This window comes from Lepidochelys kempii, chromosome 9, assembly GCF_965140265.1.
Source record: "Lepidochelys kempii isolate rLepKem1 chromosome 9, rLepKem1.hap2, whole genome shotgun sequence".
NCBI classification, from domain to species: Eukaryota; Metazoa; Chordata; order Testudines; family Cheloniidae; genus Lepidochelys; species Lepidochelys kempii.
Genome location: NC_133264.1, coordinates 54,857,730 through 54,879,555, shown reverse-complemented (window position 1 = coordinate 54,879,555; position 21,826 = coordinate 54,857,730). Strand labels below are relative to the sequence as shown.

The following is a 21,826-nucleotide window of genomic DNA, read 5'->3' as shown; positions in this document are numbered from 1 at the left end:
AGAGGACCTGAAGAAGAGTTCTGCGTGGCTCAAAAGTTGTCTCTCCCCAACAGAAGGTGATCAAATTAAAAAAAAAAAAAAAATTACCTCACTCACTTCGTGTCTCTGTTCCCGTGAATATCAGAACTTAAAATTCTACCAATTTATTTGAGCATAAGCTTTCGTGAGCTACAGCTCACTTTATCGGTTGCATACTGTGGAAAGTGTAGAAGATCTTTTATACACACAAAGCATGAAAAAATACCTCCCCCACCCCACTCTCCTGCTGGTAATACTTATCTAAAGTGACCATTCTCCTTACAATGTGTATGATAATCAAGCCATTTCCAGCACAAATCCAGGGTTTAACAAGAACGTCTGGGGGGAGTAGGAAAAAACAAGGGGAAATAGGTTACCTTGCATAATGACTTAGGCTTGAATAGAGACTGGGAGTGGCTAAGTTAATTGTATCCAATTTGCAAATGAATTCCAATTTAGCAGTCTCTCGCTGGAGTCTGGATTTGAAGTTTTTTTTGTTGTAATATTGCAACTTTCATGTCTGTAATCGCGTGACCAGAGAGATTGAAGTGTTCTCCAACTGGTTTATGAATGTTATAATTCTTGACATCTGATTTGTGTCAGAGCTTCTACAGCTCTTTCGCTCTTTTCCATTCCCATTTCTGTGCTGCTTCCATGCAAGCAGTGACTTTCCAAGAAAGCCCCAAGATGTGCCCGTGCTATAATCGAGTAACCATTTGATCTTATTACTGCTGTAAACCTTGTCCTCACCCCTTCTCCCCGCTACCCCATCCATTGTTGGCTGCTCCCATCCATTCTGACATCTAAAATTTTGATCTCAAACTTTTGAGGACCAGGGCAATGCATTTGTTCTGTACAGCACCTAGCATGTTTTTGGGTCCTCTGTAAGTGACAGATCACCAGCCTGGTTAAAGGAGAGCTGACCAAATAGGAGAAATTGATCTAACACACTGGCATGAGTCTGGGTGGTGACCTGGAGGATCTCCTCTTTGGCTCCTTTACTGTCTATTTCCGTACACCCTGGATATAAAGTGACCAGAGAGAAGAGAAAATAGTTGCAAAAAATTTTGTGCTACCAGTGTATTAAGGAGCAGCTGAGTCTGTAAAACCAGCCCACTAGTTCTGGTCACTCTGTGTTCTAAACTTTATCTTAACAGCTGGCTGTGAAATGGCCTAGCCTGGAAGGGGGAAGTGGCAGCTTTCTTTGAAGTTCTGCCATAGGATGTGCTTTTAAAGCCTTTTGGCTTTTAGCCTCTGAATAGCGATAACACGAACCAACAGTCTAATTACCCTCTGTCTTTTTGGCTTATTTCTGTATTGTTCACTTGGGAACCTTGTCTAGCCATCAGCAGCTGTGGAGAGTCCTCACCTTGTTTTCATGGCAAGGTGCCTTAGCAGGTGTAGGATTTGGGTGAGGATTATGGGGAAAATAGTCCATAAAACACCTTTATCTGAAATATATAAATAGATTTCTGGTAGCTTGGGCTGGAGACCTAAGGGCTGGTGTGATCCCATGTCTCATTCCCCAGTCTGAATTGGATATTTACTTGAAACTCACCCCTGTCTTCCGTAAGTGCCTGGCTTTATTTTTCTTAAAGGTCAGGTGGTAGGGTTTGCCTCTTAAATCTGTATTTATTCCTCAGCATCATTGTCTGGCAGATGAGTCTCTGTTGTCATAACGCCCACCTTGCATACCTAGAGCGCTCCAAGTTCTCCCTCTCTCCCCTCCCATTGTATTGCACTGTGACTAGACAGCCGGTCTAACCCTTACATTCTGTTCTGATTGTTTTGCTTGGCTACAGGAGGAACAGGTCCCACATCTGATACCGGCTGGGGCTGCATGTTGAGGTGTGGTCAGATGATCTTCGCACAGGCATTGGTCTGCCGGCACTTAGGCAGAGGTAAATCAATGCATCTTTAAGGGAGGTGTCCAGAGCCAGTCCAAATGATGGTGAACTTGTTAGGGCAACAAAGAGAGACGGCACAACTTGATAGTGCTGTGGGCTCCATGTAAAGTTTCCCTAGCTCTTCTCACCTGAAGAGCTAGATGATGAAGCAGCCCCAATGGAAACATCCTAGTGAGTTGCACTAGCATCTCTTCCTTCCAAATCAACATCAATAAATCTGTATGGACAATTGGCCAGGGCTGTGCTAGCCAGTAAAAAGTGTTCTTGTAAATTCCTCTGCACCAGTGGAGCAGCTTGCTTTCCCCTTGTACCAGTGGGTGTTTGGAGACAAGATCATGTCATTCTGTGGGGGGGGGACACCCCTAGCATTTGGATTTATTGCTATGGCAGCCTGCAGATATTCTGTTGACTGTTAGACTGTGGTTTTGTTTGCGGAGCTTTTTTAAATTACTGCAAAACCTCTTCCCCATTCCCCAAGATGAGTGGAATGCCATTTCATGTTTGAGACCCCTGAAAGTGCTAGCCAAGAGAGCCCCAAACTTCCCAGATTTGTATGCCTGAAACTTTGACGCTGGTTAAACTTGTTATACAGTAGGCAACTGTTACTTTTATTTTTAACCTTCTGCTGAGATACCTTGCAGCCTCTCCCTGAATCCCACCTTTCTAGAAGTGACACCCGTAGCCAGCTGATGCTTTGTGATACATGGTCTCTTCTGTGGCTGCTGCTGCTAAAGTTCTGTGGATTGGCAGGAGACACCTTTTGGCACTGGCATCCTGTCCTTCCCAAACCAACTGCCCCACTTCTGCAATGACTTTCTGGGCACTAGAAATTCCAATGTTCTTTCATGCTTGTGGGATTTTTGGGGTGCGTGATATTCCCTCTCCTTGGGAGCCAATGCATCCTTACAGAGAAGGGTCAATGCATGTCCTGGAATTGATTTTTACCATGTCTTCAATTCCCACCTCTGAAAAGACCCTTTTACTTGTGTTTAAATGTGATCCTTTTTTGGGATCTCCACAGGTCCCTAGTAATAAGACTTCTGACTCATAGCCTGAAGGAAGTCCTACTAAGCAGTGACATGCGAAGAAGTATACTAGTAAGTAACCTATTTTTTTTTTTCCCCCTGCATCTCTTAGATTGGAGGTGGGTGAAAGGGAAGAGGCAGACGGATAATTACTTCAACATACTTAATGCCTTCATTGACAAAAAAGACAGCTACTACTCCGTCCACCAGATAGGTAAGAGGCAGTTGTAGATAGGAGTGTCCTGCCCTGGGCTTCCCTGAATGTTACAGAACAGCAACAGATTCTTCAGGATTATTTTAGTAGCACAGCAACTTCAGAAGTAATCTACTTGTGAGAGATTGATGTAATAAAAATTTGCTAAGGACTGTGGTAAAGTGTGTCCAGATCAGCTTCTATGTTTTTGTGTTGCTGTGTATGAATGAAAAATATACAGCACTGCTTCCTATGTGGTGTTGCCTAAAACTAAGGCTATTCATTTTAAGGGTTGAAGGATTTGTGACATGAAAACCCTTTCAGCCTAATGCCAGTATCCTTATCTCCCTTGTACTTGCTGTCTTGAGACAGGGGAGAATATGACTGTCATGCTCACAGCAGCTACATAGGAATCTTGCAAGCAAAAAGATTGCATCAGGTGGGGGAATGAGTAGGAGGCGCTCATGAACTCCACAAGGATCCTGTCTGAGTGCAAGTGTTCTAAGGATGAAGGAAAAGCAAAGCAAAAATGGCAATGGGCCTGTTTTTGGGAGGAGCGAAGTACCTGCACTCTCGTTAGACAGTGGGAATGGTGGGTGCTCAGCACCTCTGAAAAATCAGGCGTTGTTTTAAATAGAATTGCTCCTAAATAGCATTTCCTCTGAGGCATCTGCAGTTCTTAGCCTTTTTAAGAATTCCCTTTGTCTTGTTCCTGAGTCCTGAACCCATCTTGCTTCCAGCAGAGTATGACTGAGACTCCTTTTTGAAGCCTATTAACATGGCTTCTTAATTGACTGGGAGGACCATTGTTATAGTCACATGAAGTGCTATGATCTCTTCACACCCCTGGCAAGATGGCATGATCTGACTCCAAAGCATGTCTAAGGGCTTGTCTACACTTGCAATGCTGCAGTAGTAGTACTGCAGTGTAGACGCTACCTATGCTGACAGGAGGGGTTCTCCTGTCAGTGTATCATAATCCACTTCCCCGAGAGGCAGGAGCTAGGTTGACAGAAGAATTCTTCTGTTGACTTAGTGCTGTCTACGCTGGGATTAGGTCAGTTTAACTACATCGCTTAGGGGTGTGGATTTTTCACACCCCTGATAGACATGGCTGGGCTTCACCTAACCTTTTAGTGTAGCCCAGACTCAAGCTGTAGCTCTTCCCATAAAATCCTTTTTTGTAACCGATCATGACTAACAACATCAAACTCCAGCAGTAGGACACTAGGGGCTGTGAGAAGGAGCAAGGGGTGGAGGCTGCTGACTAATTTGGTTGTCTACTTGGTGCAGCCCAGATGGGAGTTGGAGAGGGCAAATCGATAGGCCAGTGGTACGGACCAAACACAGTTGCACAAGTGCTCAAGTAAGTGCTGGGCTTTACCTTTTGTTCCTTCTGTGCAATGCAATGGGGTAGTTTTTTACTTTTCGGTGTGCAGTATAAAAGCAATTGTGCTGAATAGTGTGGTGTCCCAACCAAATAGTCTCCCACCTCCCTGTGAAATCAATCCCAGTGGGGCAAAAACTTGAGAGAGGAGATGGAGTTTACCCCTTGCTCCCAGGCTTGGTGGACCAGAAAGACAAGTCAACTCCAATGGAGGACAGTCCTCTAAGAATCTGTCTCTAGGCCTGGCAAGGTATTGGGCTTGCTGCTGGAATCTCTGCTTGTATTGTACAGGACTAGGTGATGAGTTCTCTTCTGGCTTTAATATCTCTGAATCTGTGTTCACATCTGAGGACTGCCTTTGCAGATCTTGACGGCAGTGGCATTCCCTAAGAGTCAAGGACAGAGGCAGTCTCACCATTTGAGTGACTAATGCAGTGGCAGAATAAAGCATAAACCTTTATTATTTATTTATTTTTCCCACTGTGGTGGTGAGCCCAGGGAGAGAGCTGTGTAGGAGTACCCTGTTACCTTCAGGAATTAGACATGATAATACTGCACTGTTGTTCAATCACCAGTGTAGGTTAGAGGCATTTTCTCTCCCTACAGCATTTTCCTCACTGCTTTGATTGGATAAGCTGTGAATTCTTGCAGTGAGTTCTACTGAGAGGAGATAGGACTGGCACAAACTGTGAAAGCCAGTCCTATCTTCTCTAATTCAGTATCTCGTTTAATGAAAATTATAGGGGAAATAGTGAAAGTTCTTCTCCGCTAGAACACTGAGTTTGCTTAGTGCCTTGTAGTTAGTCCTCTATTTACTTCTCTCTCTTTCCTGTAGAAAACTTGCAACTTTTGATACATGGAGCTCATTGGCAGTGCACATAGCCATGGACAACACTGTAGTGATGGAAGAGATCAGTAAGTATAACAGATGCAGTCAAAGTTGTGTGCCTTGGCTGCAGGATGTATGGAAGGAACCAGGAGAGCAATTGCATTATAACACAACTAAACTTATAGTAAAAGCCCTTTCCAAAACCTCAGCCAGGTGGGTTAGAAACAAAGGGTATGCCTACGCAGCGCAAAAAACCCCACAGCTAGCCTGTACCAGGTGTGCAGGTCTTGGGCTGCTGTACTGATTCATTGCTGTGTAGACTTCTGGGCTTGGACTGGAGCCCAGGCTCTAGGATGCTGCAGAGTGGGAGGGTCCCAAGCTCAGGCCAAGCCTGGAAGTCTACACAGCAATGAGACCGCTCCACAGTTCAAGCCCTGCAAGACCAGGCCAGCTGTGGGTTTTTTTTTTTTGCTTTGAAGGTATACCCAAAATGGGAACTACTGCTTTTAGAAGCAAAAAGCAAAGCCTTAGAAGCAATGCTATTGCTCTTATGGTAAAGCCTGGATTGATCTGGCATGTGAATTCTGGCTCTGGAGAGAAAAATAGCTAGCCCCGAGACAATGTTTAGGAGCTACTTGAAGGTTGGTGTTGGCAAATACGTTTAGGTGACCACCAGGGCTGGCCTTACCATGAGACGAACTGAGGCGGCCGCCTCAGGTGCCAAACTGGGGGGGGGGGGTGCCACTAGGACCCTGAGTGTAGAAAATTGTATCTGCTGCTGGTGCATATGTATTATCTCTGCTCTAGATGCACAGAGATGGTGAAGTGCTGTGCTGGAGGAAGGAGGGCACAAGACACACAACAGGCAGGAGAAAAGATGAGGGAATAACAGAAAGCAGCAGGAGCTGCAGGGAGAGAAAGGAGGAGGAGCCTCTTATGTACCTCTCTAGCACCCCTAGGAGCCTAGACTGATTAACACCAGATTCTCAGGGAGCTTCCTGTTTCCTGCTGCTTCCCTGAACCCACTTGAGGAGAACAGGCAGTCAACTGAAGTAGTAGGAGCCAGTTTGGCCTTTGACGCTGATATCTTCCCTTAGGCCCTGCTACCAGCCTGCTTATTTGTCCCCTTCAATTGAGTGTTCAGAGCCACTATAGCTGGCACAGAACAGCAGACATGAGTGAAAGAAGAAAACCCCTCTGGGGCAGCATTCAGAAAAAGAAAGAAAGCAAAGGAAGTTTTCCTATCTAAGCAGGAAGGAGCTCTCATAAGATACATAGACACAAATGTTCACGGTGAGCGTTCCAGCCCCAGTGAGGATGTGAGTGGTGAGGAGATGCCTGATCTTCCAGTTAGTCAGAGTGCAGGTGACCTGGTAGCTTCTGCAGCATCCATATCTCCATCTCAAATGGATGTAACCATGCACATTCCTGAAGAAAAGTGTAGATCAGAGAAGAGTGTGGTGGAGGCGCAAGAAACAGCTGCTGTTGAGTTTAGTTCCTTAAGTCCTAGATGATCCAGGACTGTGGACCCACTTGAGCAGTAGCCTGAGGGACTTCCTTGTACTGCCTGGGCCACAGCAAGTGAAAAACTTCATGTTCCCCAAAGACAATGAAAATAGAAGTTTCCATCCAACACATTACTGGTGTGAAATCCCCAATGGTGACAAAGTGGAGAGGCCATGGCTTATGTACTCAAAAACCCAGAATGCTGCATACTGTTTTTGTTGCAAATTCTTCCAGTCTAATGTTCCAGCCCCATTGGGTTCTATAGGAACAAAGGACTGGAAAAATCTGGCTAGAAATTCGGCATGCCATGAGAAGGCAGCAAATCACCAGAGAGCATTCCATAGGTGAAAAGAGCTTGAGATGAGACTAAGGTTAAAGGCCACCATAGATTGCATCAGTCTCTCTTTACTGGCAAAATGTTCTGAAAAGGCACATTGCCATTGTGAGAGTGCTTGCTACCCAAAATATAGCACTGTGTGGCACTTTCATCAGCTGTATGTGCCAAACAATGGAAACTTCCTTAACATTGTGGAGCTGATGGCTAAGTTTGATGCTGTACTCCAGGAGCATCTAAGACGAGTCACCACCCAAGAAACGTACACACACCACTACCTTGGAAAAACAATTCAAAATGAGATCATACAGTTATTGCAACAAAAGTCAAACAGAAGACTGTGGTAGATCTGAAGTCATCAAGATATTACTCTGTTGTTCTGAACTGCATACCTGACATCAGCCATACAGAACAAATGAATGGTGTGTTTTGTAACAACAACAACTTAGTGAAAATGTTCCTGCAATGGTGATGGTCAGGACATTTTCTAGAATTTATTGACATTGATGATACTATAGGAGCTGGTATGGCAAATTGCTTCTTAAAAAGCTGGAAGATACGGGAATTGCGATAGCTGACATGAGAGGTCAGGGCTACGATAATGGTGCCAATGTGAGAGGAAAGAACAGAGGAGTGCAGACACAGATCCGAGAGTTAAACCCTGAAGCTTTTTTGGTCCCATGCAGTTCTCATTCATTGAACTTGGTGGTCAGCTTCTAGTGAGGCTGCTGAATTTTTTTAATGTAATTCAAAACATCTATGTATTTTTCTCTGCATCAACTCATCGATGACAAATTTTGAAGCAACATCTGGGAACATCCTCTCTGACACTGAAACCACTGAGTGCCACACGATGGGAAAGTCAAGTGGAGGCGATAAAGCCTATCAAACACCAAATTGGGAAGATAGATAATGCCATAGTTGCCATTATGGAGGATAATGCTATGACAGGAACTGTTTGTGGGAGAACAGTGGCAGCGGGAAATGGAATCACCAGAAACATACATAATTTCAAATTTCTGTGTGGCTTAGTGTTGTGGCATGACATACTGTTTGAAATAAATGATGTAAGCAAGAGACTCCAAGGTGTTGACCTTGCTATATCTGGAGCAATGGAACAACTGGACAAAGCAAAGTCATACCTACAGTCTTACCGGTCAGATGAGGGATTTCAAAACGTTCTGAAGAGTGCACAGAACTTGGCAGAGGAACTTCACACTGAAGATATTTTCCCACCCGTTCAAGAATACAAGAGTCACTGAAGAAGACATTTTGATTATGATGCATGGGATAATCCCATAAGAGACCCCAAACGACAATTCAAAGCTGAATTCTTTAACCAGGTGCTAGATTGTGCAATACAGTCAGTTTTAAGAATGTTTTGTGTGTGTATATATCTATTTATATAAATATAAAATATGTATAATTTGTATATTTGGGATGTTGTATGATATTCCAAAACTCCTCACTATACCTGAAGACCTACACCCACAATGCAGCGCAATAGAGACAGTGACACATGAAGACGTGCGATATTGATGCGAGTGATTTAGGTGATGAACTGAAAGCCCTTTCAAGATACATTTCAGCAGGATCAACTCCAAAGGCTGTTCTGGAATATATGTGCACAAATAAGATGACCACCTTCTTTCCAAATGCTTTTGCTGTCTGCACATACTTCTAACACTTCTTGTAACAGTTGCCAGTGGAGAACACAGCTTCTCCAAGCTGAAGTTAATAAAAACACATCTACGCTCCACAATGACACAGGAGAGGCTGGTCGGCCTTATAACCATCTCAGTGAGCTAGCCCAGACTGTGGACCTTCAGCAGGAAGCAGTTCAAATCTTTGCAGCCAAGAAGGCATGGAAAGCACCACTTTGATTATTCAAACAGATGAAAAATGCCAGTGTTTACTATGCAGACAAGAAAAGTTACATTTGCTGTTCAAGCGTTCGAAAGTTGTGTTACTTAAATTTTTTGAACAAGGCATTTTAAGTTGTTAGTGCTCCTTTATTGGGGTAGGTAGCAGAGCAGTACCATGAGAGGAGTAGAACAGGGAAAAAGGCAGAACTGAGACCTTTCAAAGTTTTGGCCCAAGCGAGGGGGAATGGGGGCGTCATTTCAATGCCCCACCTCAAGTGCCAAAACGTTGTGGGCCGGCCCTGGTGACCATGTTGTTTGTAAATGGTTGTCTGTCTGTCTTTCTCTTGGAATTGAGAGCTGCAGTGTCTCTACCAAACAGGAAGAAAACAAGAACAAATTTGTTGAGGGGGAGGAAAAAATAAGCAAAATTGCATTGAAAATCCCTTGCCAGGGAGGGAGCAAGGAAAGAGTGAAGGAAATACTGGCTAATAGAGATCTTTTAGAGAGAAATGATTAGCTGTTCCTTTCTGGGATGGCAGAAAGAACTGGATGGCTCAACACTGGTAATCAGCAGTGTTTAATTTGATAGTTCATAGTCCCGGCACCTTTGGGCTTGCTGCATCAGTTATAAATGTAAAAAAAGATTGCTTGAGTCCTGGCACCTCTTTCATTACAAATTAAGCACTGGTAATCAGCCTTGGAAACTTTCACCTGTAGATCACTGGTTCAGATCAGCTGTAGGTCAGTAGTGGCTAAAATTGATCAGCCTGTCAGGGCATTGTGGCCCTAGAGTGCAAGTGTTTATATTACAAAAAACCTCTGTCCTTCAACAGTCTCTGCAGAAACGCCAAGGATTTGAGGCCCTGACTCAGCAAAGTATTGAAGCACCTGCTTAACTTTAAGCATGTGAGTAGCCACATGGAAGTTATGTGCCTTAAGTGGCTTGCTATGCCAGGGCCTGAATGGGCATAGAGTCTGAACTAACCTTCCCTCTCTGGAGGTAATGTGTTCAGGCTAGGATTGAGGGACATTGTTAAGAAGGTATGGGGAAGCTGTAACTGTTGCTGCCTGTTGTTTGGGCTTCATTCTGCAGGGCTGTCGGGCTGATGCTTTATAGAAGCAATATATTCCCTAATTTGTAAAACGCTTTTGAAATGCTAATGATTAAATGCTATTCCCAGTCACTTCAATCTGAAGACAGTTAAATAAATCTGTTGATCTGCATTTATTCATATGATTATTATATAACAAACACCTAAAAGATATGCAGACAGTGACACAATTCAGAAGTTAATGGTGTTTTCCACAAATGTAGAAATTAGCAGTTAACATTTGTACTGTACAGCTATTCTTTCCAAAGTGAATAGAAAATGTCTTTTGTTAGAATGGTGAAAAGCATTCATCTATTTTCCTTTCTGAATTAGTCCATTGTATCAAAAAGACCAGGGTGGTGGTGTGCTGTAAAGAGACATTAAGAAACCAGGAGAGTGAAACTAGTGAGAGAGAATTGGCAGATGTCATGGCAGCAAAATCATATTGTCAAATTACTGGAACATGCTCTGAGTAAATCACTTAAACCTAAATCACTGTTAGGAAGTTTCAGTTTAAAGGAGGCTGGGACATAAGGAGCACATGAGATCAAAGATAAAGAATTTCAGATCTATAAATGGGATGAAAGCACAGAATGGTTGGAAATAACTACATCTAGATAGTGATTTGTAATGCAACAGAGCAAATAGCTGCAATAAGAGTGACATGGTTTTCAGACTGCTGGAAGGAAAACCAAATAATGCTTCTGAGGATATGGAATAAATCCAAAAAGTTTTACAGGATGGTCAGATCAGTCCACTAACCCAGCGATGGCAAGTGAAAAAATAAATGGACTCAGATAGGAGAAGTACCTTAGAGAAGGGTCTGCAAATAGCCCAAACAAAAAGGTGTACTGCCCAGTCATTCATATCCCTAGTACGACGCAAACAAGTGTCTCCAAATGCTTCCATTCCATCTAGTGCATTTATGCATTGTGAATGCCGTGTCCTTATAGTACCTTCTCTTGGTCCAGTTGGGGTATAGGGTCTGGCAAACAAGTGTCCTGCTTGAACTGAAGATGCCTGGAAGTACTTACACACTGCTGTGCCATACATGGCTGTAGCTTCTTGTTTGGGCCACCTTTTCTGTTTGTTTTTGCATTTGTTAATCTGCATCACTTTACCATAAAAAAAAAAAAAAAAAAACACAGTTTTCTATGGCGCGGTAGACTTGGCAAGTGAGGCGGTAAGGCCTAGAGAGGTGTAAGTGGGGGTAGGGGTCAGAAACTCCCAGGTAATGGGAAAATCTGTTTGTCACTGAGTTGCTGGGTGGCCTTCAGCAACCTGGTTAAACTTTCTGCCTCGGTTTCCCCATCTGTAAAATGGGGGTACTCAGTGCTCACTTCACAGGTGTGCTGTGAGTATCGGCATTTGTACAGTACTCTAAATGGACAGCTGTTTGTGCTAAGTGTCACTGTTAAAACATGAAGTCACCTTGACATGTGCCTCCCAATTATAATAATGTTTTCCCTCCTCCACTTCCCTTAGGGCTCTTAAAGTAGCTTCTGAATGATCCCTGACTTCACAGCATGCATTGTGTTTATAGTATCCCTCACATTACCCTCCTAGGCAGACTCCACTTGTCAATATCCTCACTGGTATGGTGCAAGCTGGGAGGTCTCATGGAGTGGAAAATTTGGGATTGCTTGGAAGCTATTTTGTGGAACCAGACAACCCAAAAAAGGTATTAGAACTGAAAGCTTTCTTGAAATACCCCTTATCGTAGACAACTCTGCTGCTTGTAAAGACACTGTCATGGTTTATTATAGCTGATGCAGGTGTTTTGTTTTAAGGGACCTTAGTTAACTGAGGTTCCAGAATTTTTAAACACTCCCAACACTTTTGGATACCCCTGGAATTGCCTCTTGGACTCCTTTCACCTGACTTGCCTGAGCTTGGCAAGAATACTTGCCAGAAATCCTGTGTTCTTTGTCTTTGAAGACTAAGTACCGCAATGGATCCTGTAAGACTTAGTGTGACTATTTATATCGTGGAAACTGCAGCAGGCTTTATATATACACAGAGAATATGAAACAATACCTACTCCCACCCCACATAAAGCCTGCTGCAGTTTCCACGATATGCATCTGAGGAAGTGAGCTGTAGCTCACGAAAGCTTATGCTCTAATAAATTGGTTAGTCTCTAAGGTGCCACAAGTACTCCTTTTCTTTTTGCGAATACAGACTAACACGGCTGTTACTCTGAAACCTGTGACTATTTAGTGCTCCGTTTGTATCTTATTACAGATAAAGACCTCCTGTGTTCAGCCCCAGTGTCCTGACCAAATTACAACTCAAGCACTTACATTCTTTCTACCTAAATTCTCCCTGTGATTTGAATTGCATAGTTCTGCCTCTCCTCACAAGTGTACTGTTTAATCTTGCTGGCACAGGGCAGTTGCTGGTTCCTGCATTGCTGCCCTAAAGATGGCTGCTTTTTAATGGTGCCCCAAGTGATCCCTGTGGGTATGTCTACACAGCAATAAAACACCCATGGCTGGCCTGTGTCAGCTGACTTGGGCTCAGACTGTGGGACTCTAAAATTGCAATGTAGATGTTGGGGCTCTGGAACCCTCCCTGCTCGTGGGGTCCCAGAGTCCTGGCTCCAGCCTGGATATCTGCACTACAATTGTATAGCCCTGCACCCAAGCCCAAGTCAGCTAACACAAGCCAGCCATGGGTGTTTTATTGATGTGTAGACATACCATGAGTGTTCTAAGTGCTTTGATGTAAAAGGCTTGATGTACGGCATTTCTAAAATAAGTTTACCAGAGGGTTCTGGAGTGAATATGTAATTCAAGCAAAGCGCTTGCTCTTTAAACCAGCTGCTTATTTAAGTGTCATGTAGCTCTGAGAAATTAGATGGCAGTTTCTGTTGAGCACTGAGGTGGTGGGAGCGGGGGAATTAGGGAGGGGAAGTACTCATCAAGGACTAGAAGCTGTTTGATGCTTTTCCTGAAACCATTTCTGCTTGTGTGTGTGTGCTCCCTTTCTGTAGGAAGGTTATGCAAGTCCAATTTCTTGTGTGCTGGGGCTGCAGCATTCCCTGCTGCAGAGTCAGACCTGTTCTATAATGGGTACCCGGATGGAGCAGAGGTTACAGATAGGTTGTCGCTATGGAAACCATTGGTGCTGCTGATACCTCTTCGCCTTGGGCTCACGGATATCAATGAAGCTTATATTGAAACACTAAAGGTAGGGGAATTAGTGCTGTTCGGTATGGCCATGGAGGAGCAGACTTCCCGGTGTTTTACTGCTGAGCGCCAAGGAATAAGTCTTGATTAGGTCAGGTGTAAAACTGGTTCTGGGGCAAAATGTTCGCAAGTGCCCAAGTTCCAGTTGCAAGAGAGACATTGGTGTTTATGTGCCTAAGTCTCCTTGACAATCAATGTGACTTAAGAGCCAAAGTGGTTAAGTCACTCTTAAAAAAGAGATTTAGGTGCTTCTGAGAATTTTACCCAGGGTCTAATCTCAGTCCCTACCTGTGTCTGTACCCAACCCAAGCCACTAGAGCATTCAGCATGACTGCCAGTCTCTGCTTGGCAGCAGCCTGAGCTTTAAGTGCTATGTGCTGCAAGTCCACATCTGGCAAGTCAGAGCTGTGTGTGCTGCAAATCAAATTTAGGTGAGCAGAATTCTGGGATTCCAGACCAGCCTTTGGAGCAGCCGAGGCTGGCAGAGATCAGATTCTGAGGGGCACACGTTGACTTCGTGAAGAAGGTTGCACAGTATCTTGCTCTAACAATGGTGTCAGTCCCTCAGCTGTATGAGTATGGGCACTCTGAATTTAGGGTGGATACACGGTCTGAATTGTGCTTGGATTCAGCAACATGGATGCTAAATTCTCTCATCCATTTCCCAAGAACATTCAGAACAATGTAATTCCCTTGGGAGTGCTATTGCAGATCCATTGACAAATGATTTAGGGTAAAATCCTGACCCTATTGAAGTCAATGGGAGTTTTGTCATTGACTTTGTGGAGTGAGGGTTTTGCTCAGTTGCTTGTGGAATTTGTGACTATAGTGCAGATTGCACCATGCAATGTCCGGAGTCTCATCTCTTCTCCTTCCTCCTCCTGCCCCTTTTTCTTGGTCTACTTCTCCCCCAGGGCTCTAAGGCTTCTCTGAGCCTCTTTCCCTTGAAGTTTACATGTTGCAGCATCCTTCCCTCTTGGCAGAGACCTTCTACCATAAACCGTTGCTTCTGCTGCTGGACTTGCTCACGGTTCAGAAGCCCAGCATGTGCCAGTATCACAGTGATTGCCTTTGAGTTTGATTTCTGATCACTTGCTCTAGTTGCTGCTGCCTGCCAGCTGCTCATGTTCAGTCTTGCTTTCCAGCACTGTTTCATGATGCCTCAGTCCCTGGGAGTGATTGGAGGGAAACCCAACAGTGCTCATTACTTCATTGGCTATGTAGGTGAGTGACTAACCAGCCTAGCTTTGTGCCATGTTAGGGAGGTGTCCAATCTGTCTTGATGTCTGCCCACAGATAGGGGAGTGACTGCAGAGCAATGCAGCCCTCCCAAACTTGCCCTCACCTTCCCCAGAGTGGTGTTCCCCCTTTACTTTAGAACAGCTTGAGGGTGCTATGAGATAAGCCTCCTTGTGAGCGAGGATCTAGGGGTGACTGCAGCCATGGGTATAAGCTCTCTTACACAAACCCTAAAGTGCTATTCCTTGTGGAACATTCCTTACGTAGAATTAAATTGTAGCAGATGGGTCGCTCTGTCTGACCTTGTCCTAGATCCGGAGCTGACTTCCCTTCATGGGTTTTGTGTAACATGTTTACCCTCTCCTCCCCATTTTCGTTTGTGAGCACCTGTCTGTTTTCCTCTTCCTTCTGTTCTCCAAATCATGAGCCGATTATGAAAGGACAAAGGCTGTGTTAGTGGCATGCATGCATGCACGCACGCACTCACTCAGGCACAAGGTGCTCATCTGGTGTGACATACCCTGTTAATTTCTCCTCTATTTGTCCAGGTGAGGAGCTAATTTACTTGGACCCCCACACTACACAGCCTGCAGTGGAACCCAGTGATAACAGCTGTATCCCTGATGAGAGCTTCCACTGCCAGCACCCGCCCTGCCGAATGAGCATTGCTGAACTCGACCCATCCATCGCAGTGGTGTGTACCTGTGACTTATTTCTGTCCCAGCTGTTGAGAGCTTGACCCTGTCTTTGCAGTTGTGCCACTGTTAGCAGCTGGAACAGTCTTTTTCAGCCTTCCCTTCTTTTCTGGCTGTTTCCTCTCCCTACAAGTCTGCAGATGCTATTTACTTGCCAGTCCTATTGGCAAACGCTTTGATACCCTGACTTAAGTTATAACTTTGGTCAAAAACAACTCTCCTGCATGAAACAATTCAGTAGTGGGGAAAACTCCCTTACACTGCTACATCTACACAGTGACTAATTGCTAAGGGTCTGTCATGCAGTGTGGCAAGTGCTACAGGCAACTCTGAAATAAAGTGAATGCATTGATAAGGCCATTGTGGAGAAACTAAATGAATTCTTTGCATCGGTCTTCACTGTTGAGGATGTGAGGGAGATTCCCAAACCTGAGCCATTCTTTTTGGGTGACAGATCTGAGGCACTGTCCCAGACTGAGGTATCATTAGAGGAGGTTTTGGAACAAATTGATAAACTAAACAGTAATAAATCTCCAGGACCGGATGGTATCCACCCAAGAGTTCTGAAGGAATTCCAATGTGAAATTGCAGGACTACTAACTGTCATCTGTAACCTATCATTTAAATCAGCTTCTGTACCAGATAACTGGAGGATAGCTAATGTGACTCCAATTTTTAAAAAGGGCTCCAGGGGTGACCCCAGCAACTACTGGGGAATAGTCAACATGGTTTTTGTAAAGGGAAATCGTGCCTCATCAATCTACTAGAATTCTTTGAGGGGGTCAATAAGCATGCAGACAAAGGAGATCCAGTGGATATAGTGTATTTAGATTTTCAGCAAGCCTTAGACAAGGTCCCTTACCAAAGGCTATTAAGCAAAATAAGCAGTCATGGGATAAAGAGGGAAGGTTCTCTCATGGATTGGTAACTGGTTGAAAGATAGGAAACAAAGGGTAGGAATAAATGGTCAGTTTTCAGAATGGAGAGGGGTAAATACTGGTGCCCCCCAGGGATCTGTACTGGGTCCAGTCCTATTTAACATATTCATAAACAATCTGGAAAAAGGGGTAAACAGTGAGGTGGCAAAATTTGCAGATGATCCAACACTACTCAAGATAGTTAAGTCCCAGGCAGACAGCGAAGAGCTACAAAAGGATCTCGCAAAATTGGGTCACTGGGCAACAAAATGGCAGATGAAATTTAATGTTGATAAATGCGAAGTAATGCACATTGGAAAACATAATCCTAACTATACATATACAATGATGGGGTCTAAATTAGCTGTTACCACTCAAGAAAGAGATCTTGGAGTCATTGTGGATAGTTCTCTGAAATCATCCACTCAATGTGCAGCGGTAGTCAAAAAAGCAAACAATATTGGGAATAGTCGAGAAAGGGATAGATAAGAGAGAAAATATATTGCCTCTATATAAATCCATGGTACGCCCACACCTTGAATACTGTGTGCAGATGTGGTCGCCCCAGCTCAAAAAAGATATAATTGGGATTGGAAAAGATTCAGAAAAGGGCAACAAAAATCATTAGGGGTATAGAACGGTTTCCGTATGAGGAGAGATTGATAAGACTGGGACTTTTCAGCTTGGAAAAGAGGCAACAAAGGCAGGATATGATAGAGGTTAAAAAATCATGAATGGTATAGAGAAAGTAAATAAGAAAAAGTGTTATTTACTCCTCATAATACAAGAACAAGGGGCCACCAAATGAAATTAAAAGGTAGCTGGTTTAAACCAAACACAAAAAAGTATTTTTTCACACAACACACTGTCAACTTCTGGAACTCCTTGCCAGAGGGTGTTGTGAAGGTCAGTACTATTAACGGGGTTCAAAAGGGAGCTTCATGATAGATTCATGGAAGATAGGTCCATCGATAGCTATTAGCCAGGATGGGCGGGAATGGTGTCCCTAGCCTCTGATTTCCAGAAGCTGGGATTTGGTGACAAGGCATGGATCACTTGATAATAACCTGTCTGTTCATTCCTTTTGGGGAACCTGCCATTGGCCACTGTCAGAGGACTGGATACTGGGCTTGATGGACCTTTGGTCTGACCCAGTATGGACGTTCTTGTGTTCTTATGGAGATCATAACAGTCCCAGCATTCACTCCAGCCCAAGGGTATAGTAAAGGGTACCTAGAGAAAAGTTGCCTCTTCTGTACCCCTGACTTTATCTTCATGCAGTTGTACTTACAATTGCCTTTCTGACAGAAGCCTAATAACTCCTAGGTTCTGCCATCTCTGAATTGCAGTCTGGATTTGCATCCTGCCTTGTGGTGAAGTAGATGACCCAAGCATAGGCGCCAACTTCGTGGGTGTTCCTCTCGTCAGCTCCTGTGCCGCCCGCCCGCCAGCAGCCCCGCTGATCGGCACCTCCCCCTCCTTCCCAGCACCTCCTGCCACTGCAGTTCAGCTGTTCTGTGGCATGCAGGAAATGCTGGGGGGAGGAAGAGAAGCAAGGGTGGGGCATGCTCAGAGGAGAGAAGAGGCAGGGTGGAGCGGGGATGGGAAGTGGGGGGCTTGTGGGAAGGGGTGGAGTGGGGGCAGAACCATTGGAAAGTTGGCACCTCTGGACCCACGTGCAGTTGTAACACTCTATTTTCAGATTTGAAATATCTGAACTGTGTCCAATTGAGCTGGCTCTGTCCCCATATCACTTCCATCATAGAAGATTACGGTTGGAAGAGACCTCAGGAGGTCATCTAGTTCAACCCCCTGCTCAAAGCAGGATCATCCCAGCCAGGGCTTTGTCAAGCCGGGCCTTAAAAACCTCTAAGGAAGGAGGTTTCACCACCCTCCTAGTGAAATAGTTTTTCCTAATATCCAACCTAGACCTTCCCCACTGCAACTTGAGACCATTGCTCCTTGTTCTGTCACTGCCACCACTGAGAACAGCCTACCTCCATCCTCTTTGGAACACCCCTTTCAGGTAGTTGAAGGCTGCTATCAAATTCCCCCTCACTCTTCTCTTCTGGAGACTAAATAAGCCCCGTTCCCTCAGCCTCTCCTTGCAAGTCATGTGCCCCACTTGAGACCATAGTCAGTGTTTCCAGCATTGGAAGAGACTGGCCTGAGTAAGTCAATGAGAAGTAGCCAGTTTTGCTACATCTGAATTGCAGTTTAAAGTCAGGTAGCTTGAATTACAAAAAATATTCTCAAATTTTTGGCTCTGTCACTACATGAAAAACAAACATTTTTATTGGCATAGCTGACGTTCAGAATGTATATTTCATATAATTGCTTGGCATTACTCTGTGAGGCTTTGATAGACACTATCCACAAATTGTTTTATTTTTATTCTAAGCTAATAAAGATTGTACAATTCTTTTTAGGGCTTTTTCTGCAACACAGAGGAAGACTTTAATGACTGGTGCCAGGAAATCAAAAAGGTTTGTGTTCAGCCATGTCACTGGTAAAGGGCATTGTCTACATTATTTTCTAACTTCTGCAAATGCATCCAGCACACTCTGCAGGGTGACAACCTTTTAAAGAGTACACAACTAGTTTAATAATTAAAACCAAAAAATTCAGTCCCCCACATTTAACTAGCGAACGCCTGAGAGGTCATCTTCTATGCCTTGCCTTGAAGGCCAGCAGATTGGCACCGTCTGACCAGTGTGGGGGGACTAGCTCAGTTATGATCTCTAAGCACCCTTACAACCATTAATGTGTGAAGCTCTGCAAGGTTGAAAATAGGAGTTATCACTTCAAAAAGTTATAATCACTTTTAGAAAAATTAGGCAGGTCTGTGAGTGAGATTCGTAACTTGCCCAGGGCATCACAGGAAGTCTGCCAGAGACTGGGAAAGACTCCTGGTCTCCTCAGTCAGTCCCCACAGCAGCAGTTTATCAAAGTAGCAATGAGAAAAGGAATTGAAGTGCACCACAACCTTCTGAAACTGCATAAGGAATTTGGGGTGAGCAAAACAGAATTACCAAAACAGGACACTGTGGGATCTCTGTGGAACACAAGGAACACCCTTGGTTTATTCCTTGGACGTATGTGGGGAAGGGGGTAGATGGGAGTCTCAGGTCTGTACAGTAACCATGCCCCATCCTTACCTAATTTGAGATCTGGTGGCTTTGACAGTCCCAGGTGGTAGAGATACAGTTAAGCTGTGGTTTAGTTAGGGGCTTAGAAGCTGAACCCTCAGAACTAATAACTCATTTAGCTTGAAGAACAAATAACTCCCTGATGATGTCTTCAGTATTTCCCAAGGCAAGCCCTACTATTTGCTCTGGATGCTGTGAGGCTCTAGTTCCTCTTCTTGGTGCTTGTGTGTATTCTGCTCTCAATCTTCACACCAGAAATCTCTATCCATGAATTCCCTTTAAAATAAGTACTCTGCTGTACTGCTCTTCCAGGACCTTTCCTTACCAACTGGGAGGAAGGCCAAAGGAATTATAGATCCTCTTTGCCATCCCTTGCTGTTGAGTGATAGAAACCAGCTAGCTGAATGCTCCCTTCCAGAAAAGGCAGGGGTTTAAAGGTAGAGAAGAGGAACATATTAGTCAGACTTTCTGTCAGATTCTTCACGTTTCTTCCAGCTCCTGAGTGAAGAGGCTGTCACTACTACCCTTGATTGGTGATGTGTTTGTGCTAACAGGCTGGCTTTTGTGTTCACTCCACAGCTGTCCCTGCTAAAAGGAGTTCTGCCAATGTTTGAACTGGTAGAACATCAGCCTTCACACTTCTCCAGCCCTGATGTTCTGAATCTCACACCAGGTAAGGCCCAGCCATCTGGTCGTTTTTGGTAGAAAACCCCTGGGGTGGGCTTATCTCTTCAGCTTCCTTGGAAGCTTGCATGGTTCTTCCTGTTGGAACTGCATGATGACTTTTGGCTCTTTGCTTCCCTGAAGCCTAGAGAATGTTTTGGCACTCTAGAAATAGAAACGGCCTTGAAAGAATGACTTCTTATTGATTTCTTCCCCTTTGTGCTAACAGGGCTGTGGTGGGTAATTGGCACATGCACAGGAGAAACAACTGCCACGCAATTCCCCTGCCGCCAGTCCCTGTGTGTGTTTAATAATAGGCATGGACATTGCAGAAGCATTTAACAACTTCTTTGAGTGGTGTCCCTCTGAGTGCTCCACTGTAGGTGTGCATGTGCCCCTGCACTGCTGATCAGAGAATTTCAATAACAGTTTGTCCCGCCTGTGCATGTGTGGCTCCCAGCCTGCCTTGTAGCTAGTCAGCATGCATGGGCATTTCTTCCTCAGTTCCTTCTCAATGGCCTTAAGCTAGAGACCAGCTTAGAGGTGTCTGTTCACAAATTAACTCCTGATAGTTTTGCAAATTTCTTTGTTTCTTGAAGCCACTTTCTTTTAATATTTGTTTTAGCTGGCCATGCCAAAAAAAGAAAAGGAGGGGGGGAAGGGAGGAAAGAAAACTATGCCTCCTGCCAACTGGGTGGGGCGGAAATCCCCCTGGACAAGGGTGTGCCTGGCTCCCTAGGCTTCAAAAAGCATCTGAGCTTTAAAGACTCCGTCCCGGTAATGGACAGACACTTGCAGTGTGTTCACTGCCTTGGGGAAAAGCACAATCCACAAAAGTGTGGCTGGTGCCAGCAGCTAAAACCCAGGTCTAGAAAGGACAGAGTTAAGGCTAAAACTCCTGCTCGTAGAATCAGTCCTTCAATCTCTGAAGTCCTGGAGTGAAGGATCACCGCAACCTTCTATGTCGAAGGCAGGTGATCTTAAGGAATTTACGCACTCATGAAAGACTGGTAAGAAGAGGTCTGTGAGTCCACATAGCAAGCCCAGATCAAGCTGGAAACGTTCTCTGGCTCCATCTGTATCTTCGGTACCGATGGTGTTGAAGCCATCGGTACCCAGGGCACACACAGTACTGACCCAACAGGCATGGGCAGAGAGATACCGGTACCATGAGGGCGAGACAAACATAGTCTATCTGCCCCGGTGAAGGATACGTCAAGGAGAGCACCGGTATTGATGCTGGTGTGCGTGGCACAAAAGGACCATATAGCCAGGTCTACATCTCCAACTCCTTTGGTGCAGGCTCCTTGGCACTGGCAGCCTTCAGCACTGATATTGTCCGTACTGGTACTACAAGTGCACACTGGACCTCTCTCTGAATCCAAGTGTGATAGGTTCAGTCACAGGGATCCCCTTGGGACTGTCACATGGTGTGCTGAGATTACTTCTGAGCCCATTTTCCCTGCCAGCTTGGAACTCCAGAACCCTGCCTTGTTGAGCCAGACACACTAGCCTGCTGCAACACAGACCCAGGTCTGGTCCACACCCCCAAAGCTGCAGACTTTAACTAAAAACTGCTCAGCAGGTTACTTGCCTCCAGCACCCAGACTCCCAGCTCCCATGGGATCCAAACCCCAAATAAATTCATTTTACTGTTGTATAAAGATTATACAGGGTAAACTCATAAATTGTCCACCCTCTATAACACTGATAGAGAGATGCACAGCTGTTTGCTCCCCAGGTATTAATCACTTACTTACTAATAAACAAAAGTGATTTTATTAAGTATAAAAAGTAGGATTTAAGTGGTTTCAAGT

At 44.6% G+C, this 21,826-nt stretch overlaps 2 protein-coding genes across 6 annotated transcripts in view; one reads left to right on the top strand and one right to left on the bottom strand.

Moving 5' to 3' along the window:
- DTYMK (deoxythymidylate kinase) overlaps positions 1-21,826 on the bottom strand; it is a 56,991-nt gene that overhangs the window by 5,149 nt on the left and 30,016 nt on the right. The window lies entirely within an intron of this gene.
- ATG4B (autophagy related 4B cysteine peptidase) overlaps positions 1-21,826 on the top strand; it is a 45,281-nt gene that overhangs the window by 14,685 nt on the left and 8,770 nt on the right. For 4 of the 5 annotated variants that reach the window (XM_073360423.1, XM_073360422.1, XM_073360421.1 and 1 more), the window contains 9 exons: positions 1,821-1,919; positions 3,063-3,164; positions 4,437-4,509; positions 5,366-5,445; positions 13,151-13,347; positions 14,492-14,570; positions 15,134-15,279; positions 18,627-18,683; positions 19,926-20,019. In XM_073360423.1, coding sequence (XP_073216524.1) covers positions 1,859-1,919; positions 3,063-3,164; positions 4,437-4,509; positions 5,366-5,445; positions 13,151-13,347; positions 14,492-14,570; positions 15,134-15,279; positions 18,627-18,683; positions 19,926-20,019 — 889 coding nt within the window. In that variant the 5' untranslated portion in view covers positions 1,821-1,858. The remainder of the gene's footprint in view (positions 1-1,820; positions 1,920-3,062; positions 3,165-4,436; positions 4,510-5,365; positions 5,446-13,150; positions 13,348-14,491; positions 14,571-15,133; positions 15,280-18,626; positions 18,684-19,925; positions 20,020-21,826) is intronic. The other variant, XM_073360424.1, reaches the window with a different exon arrangement.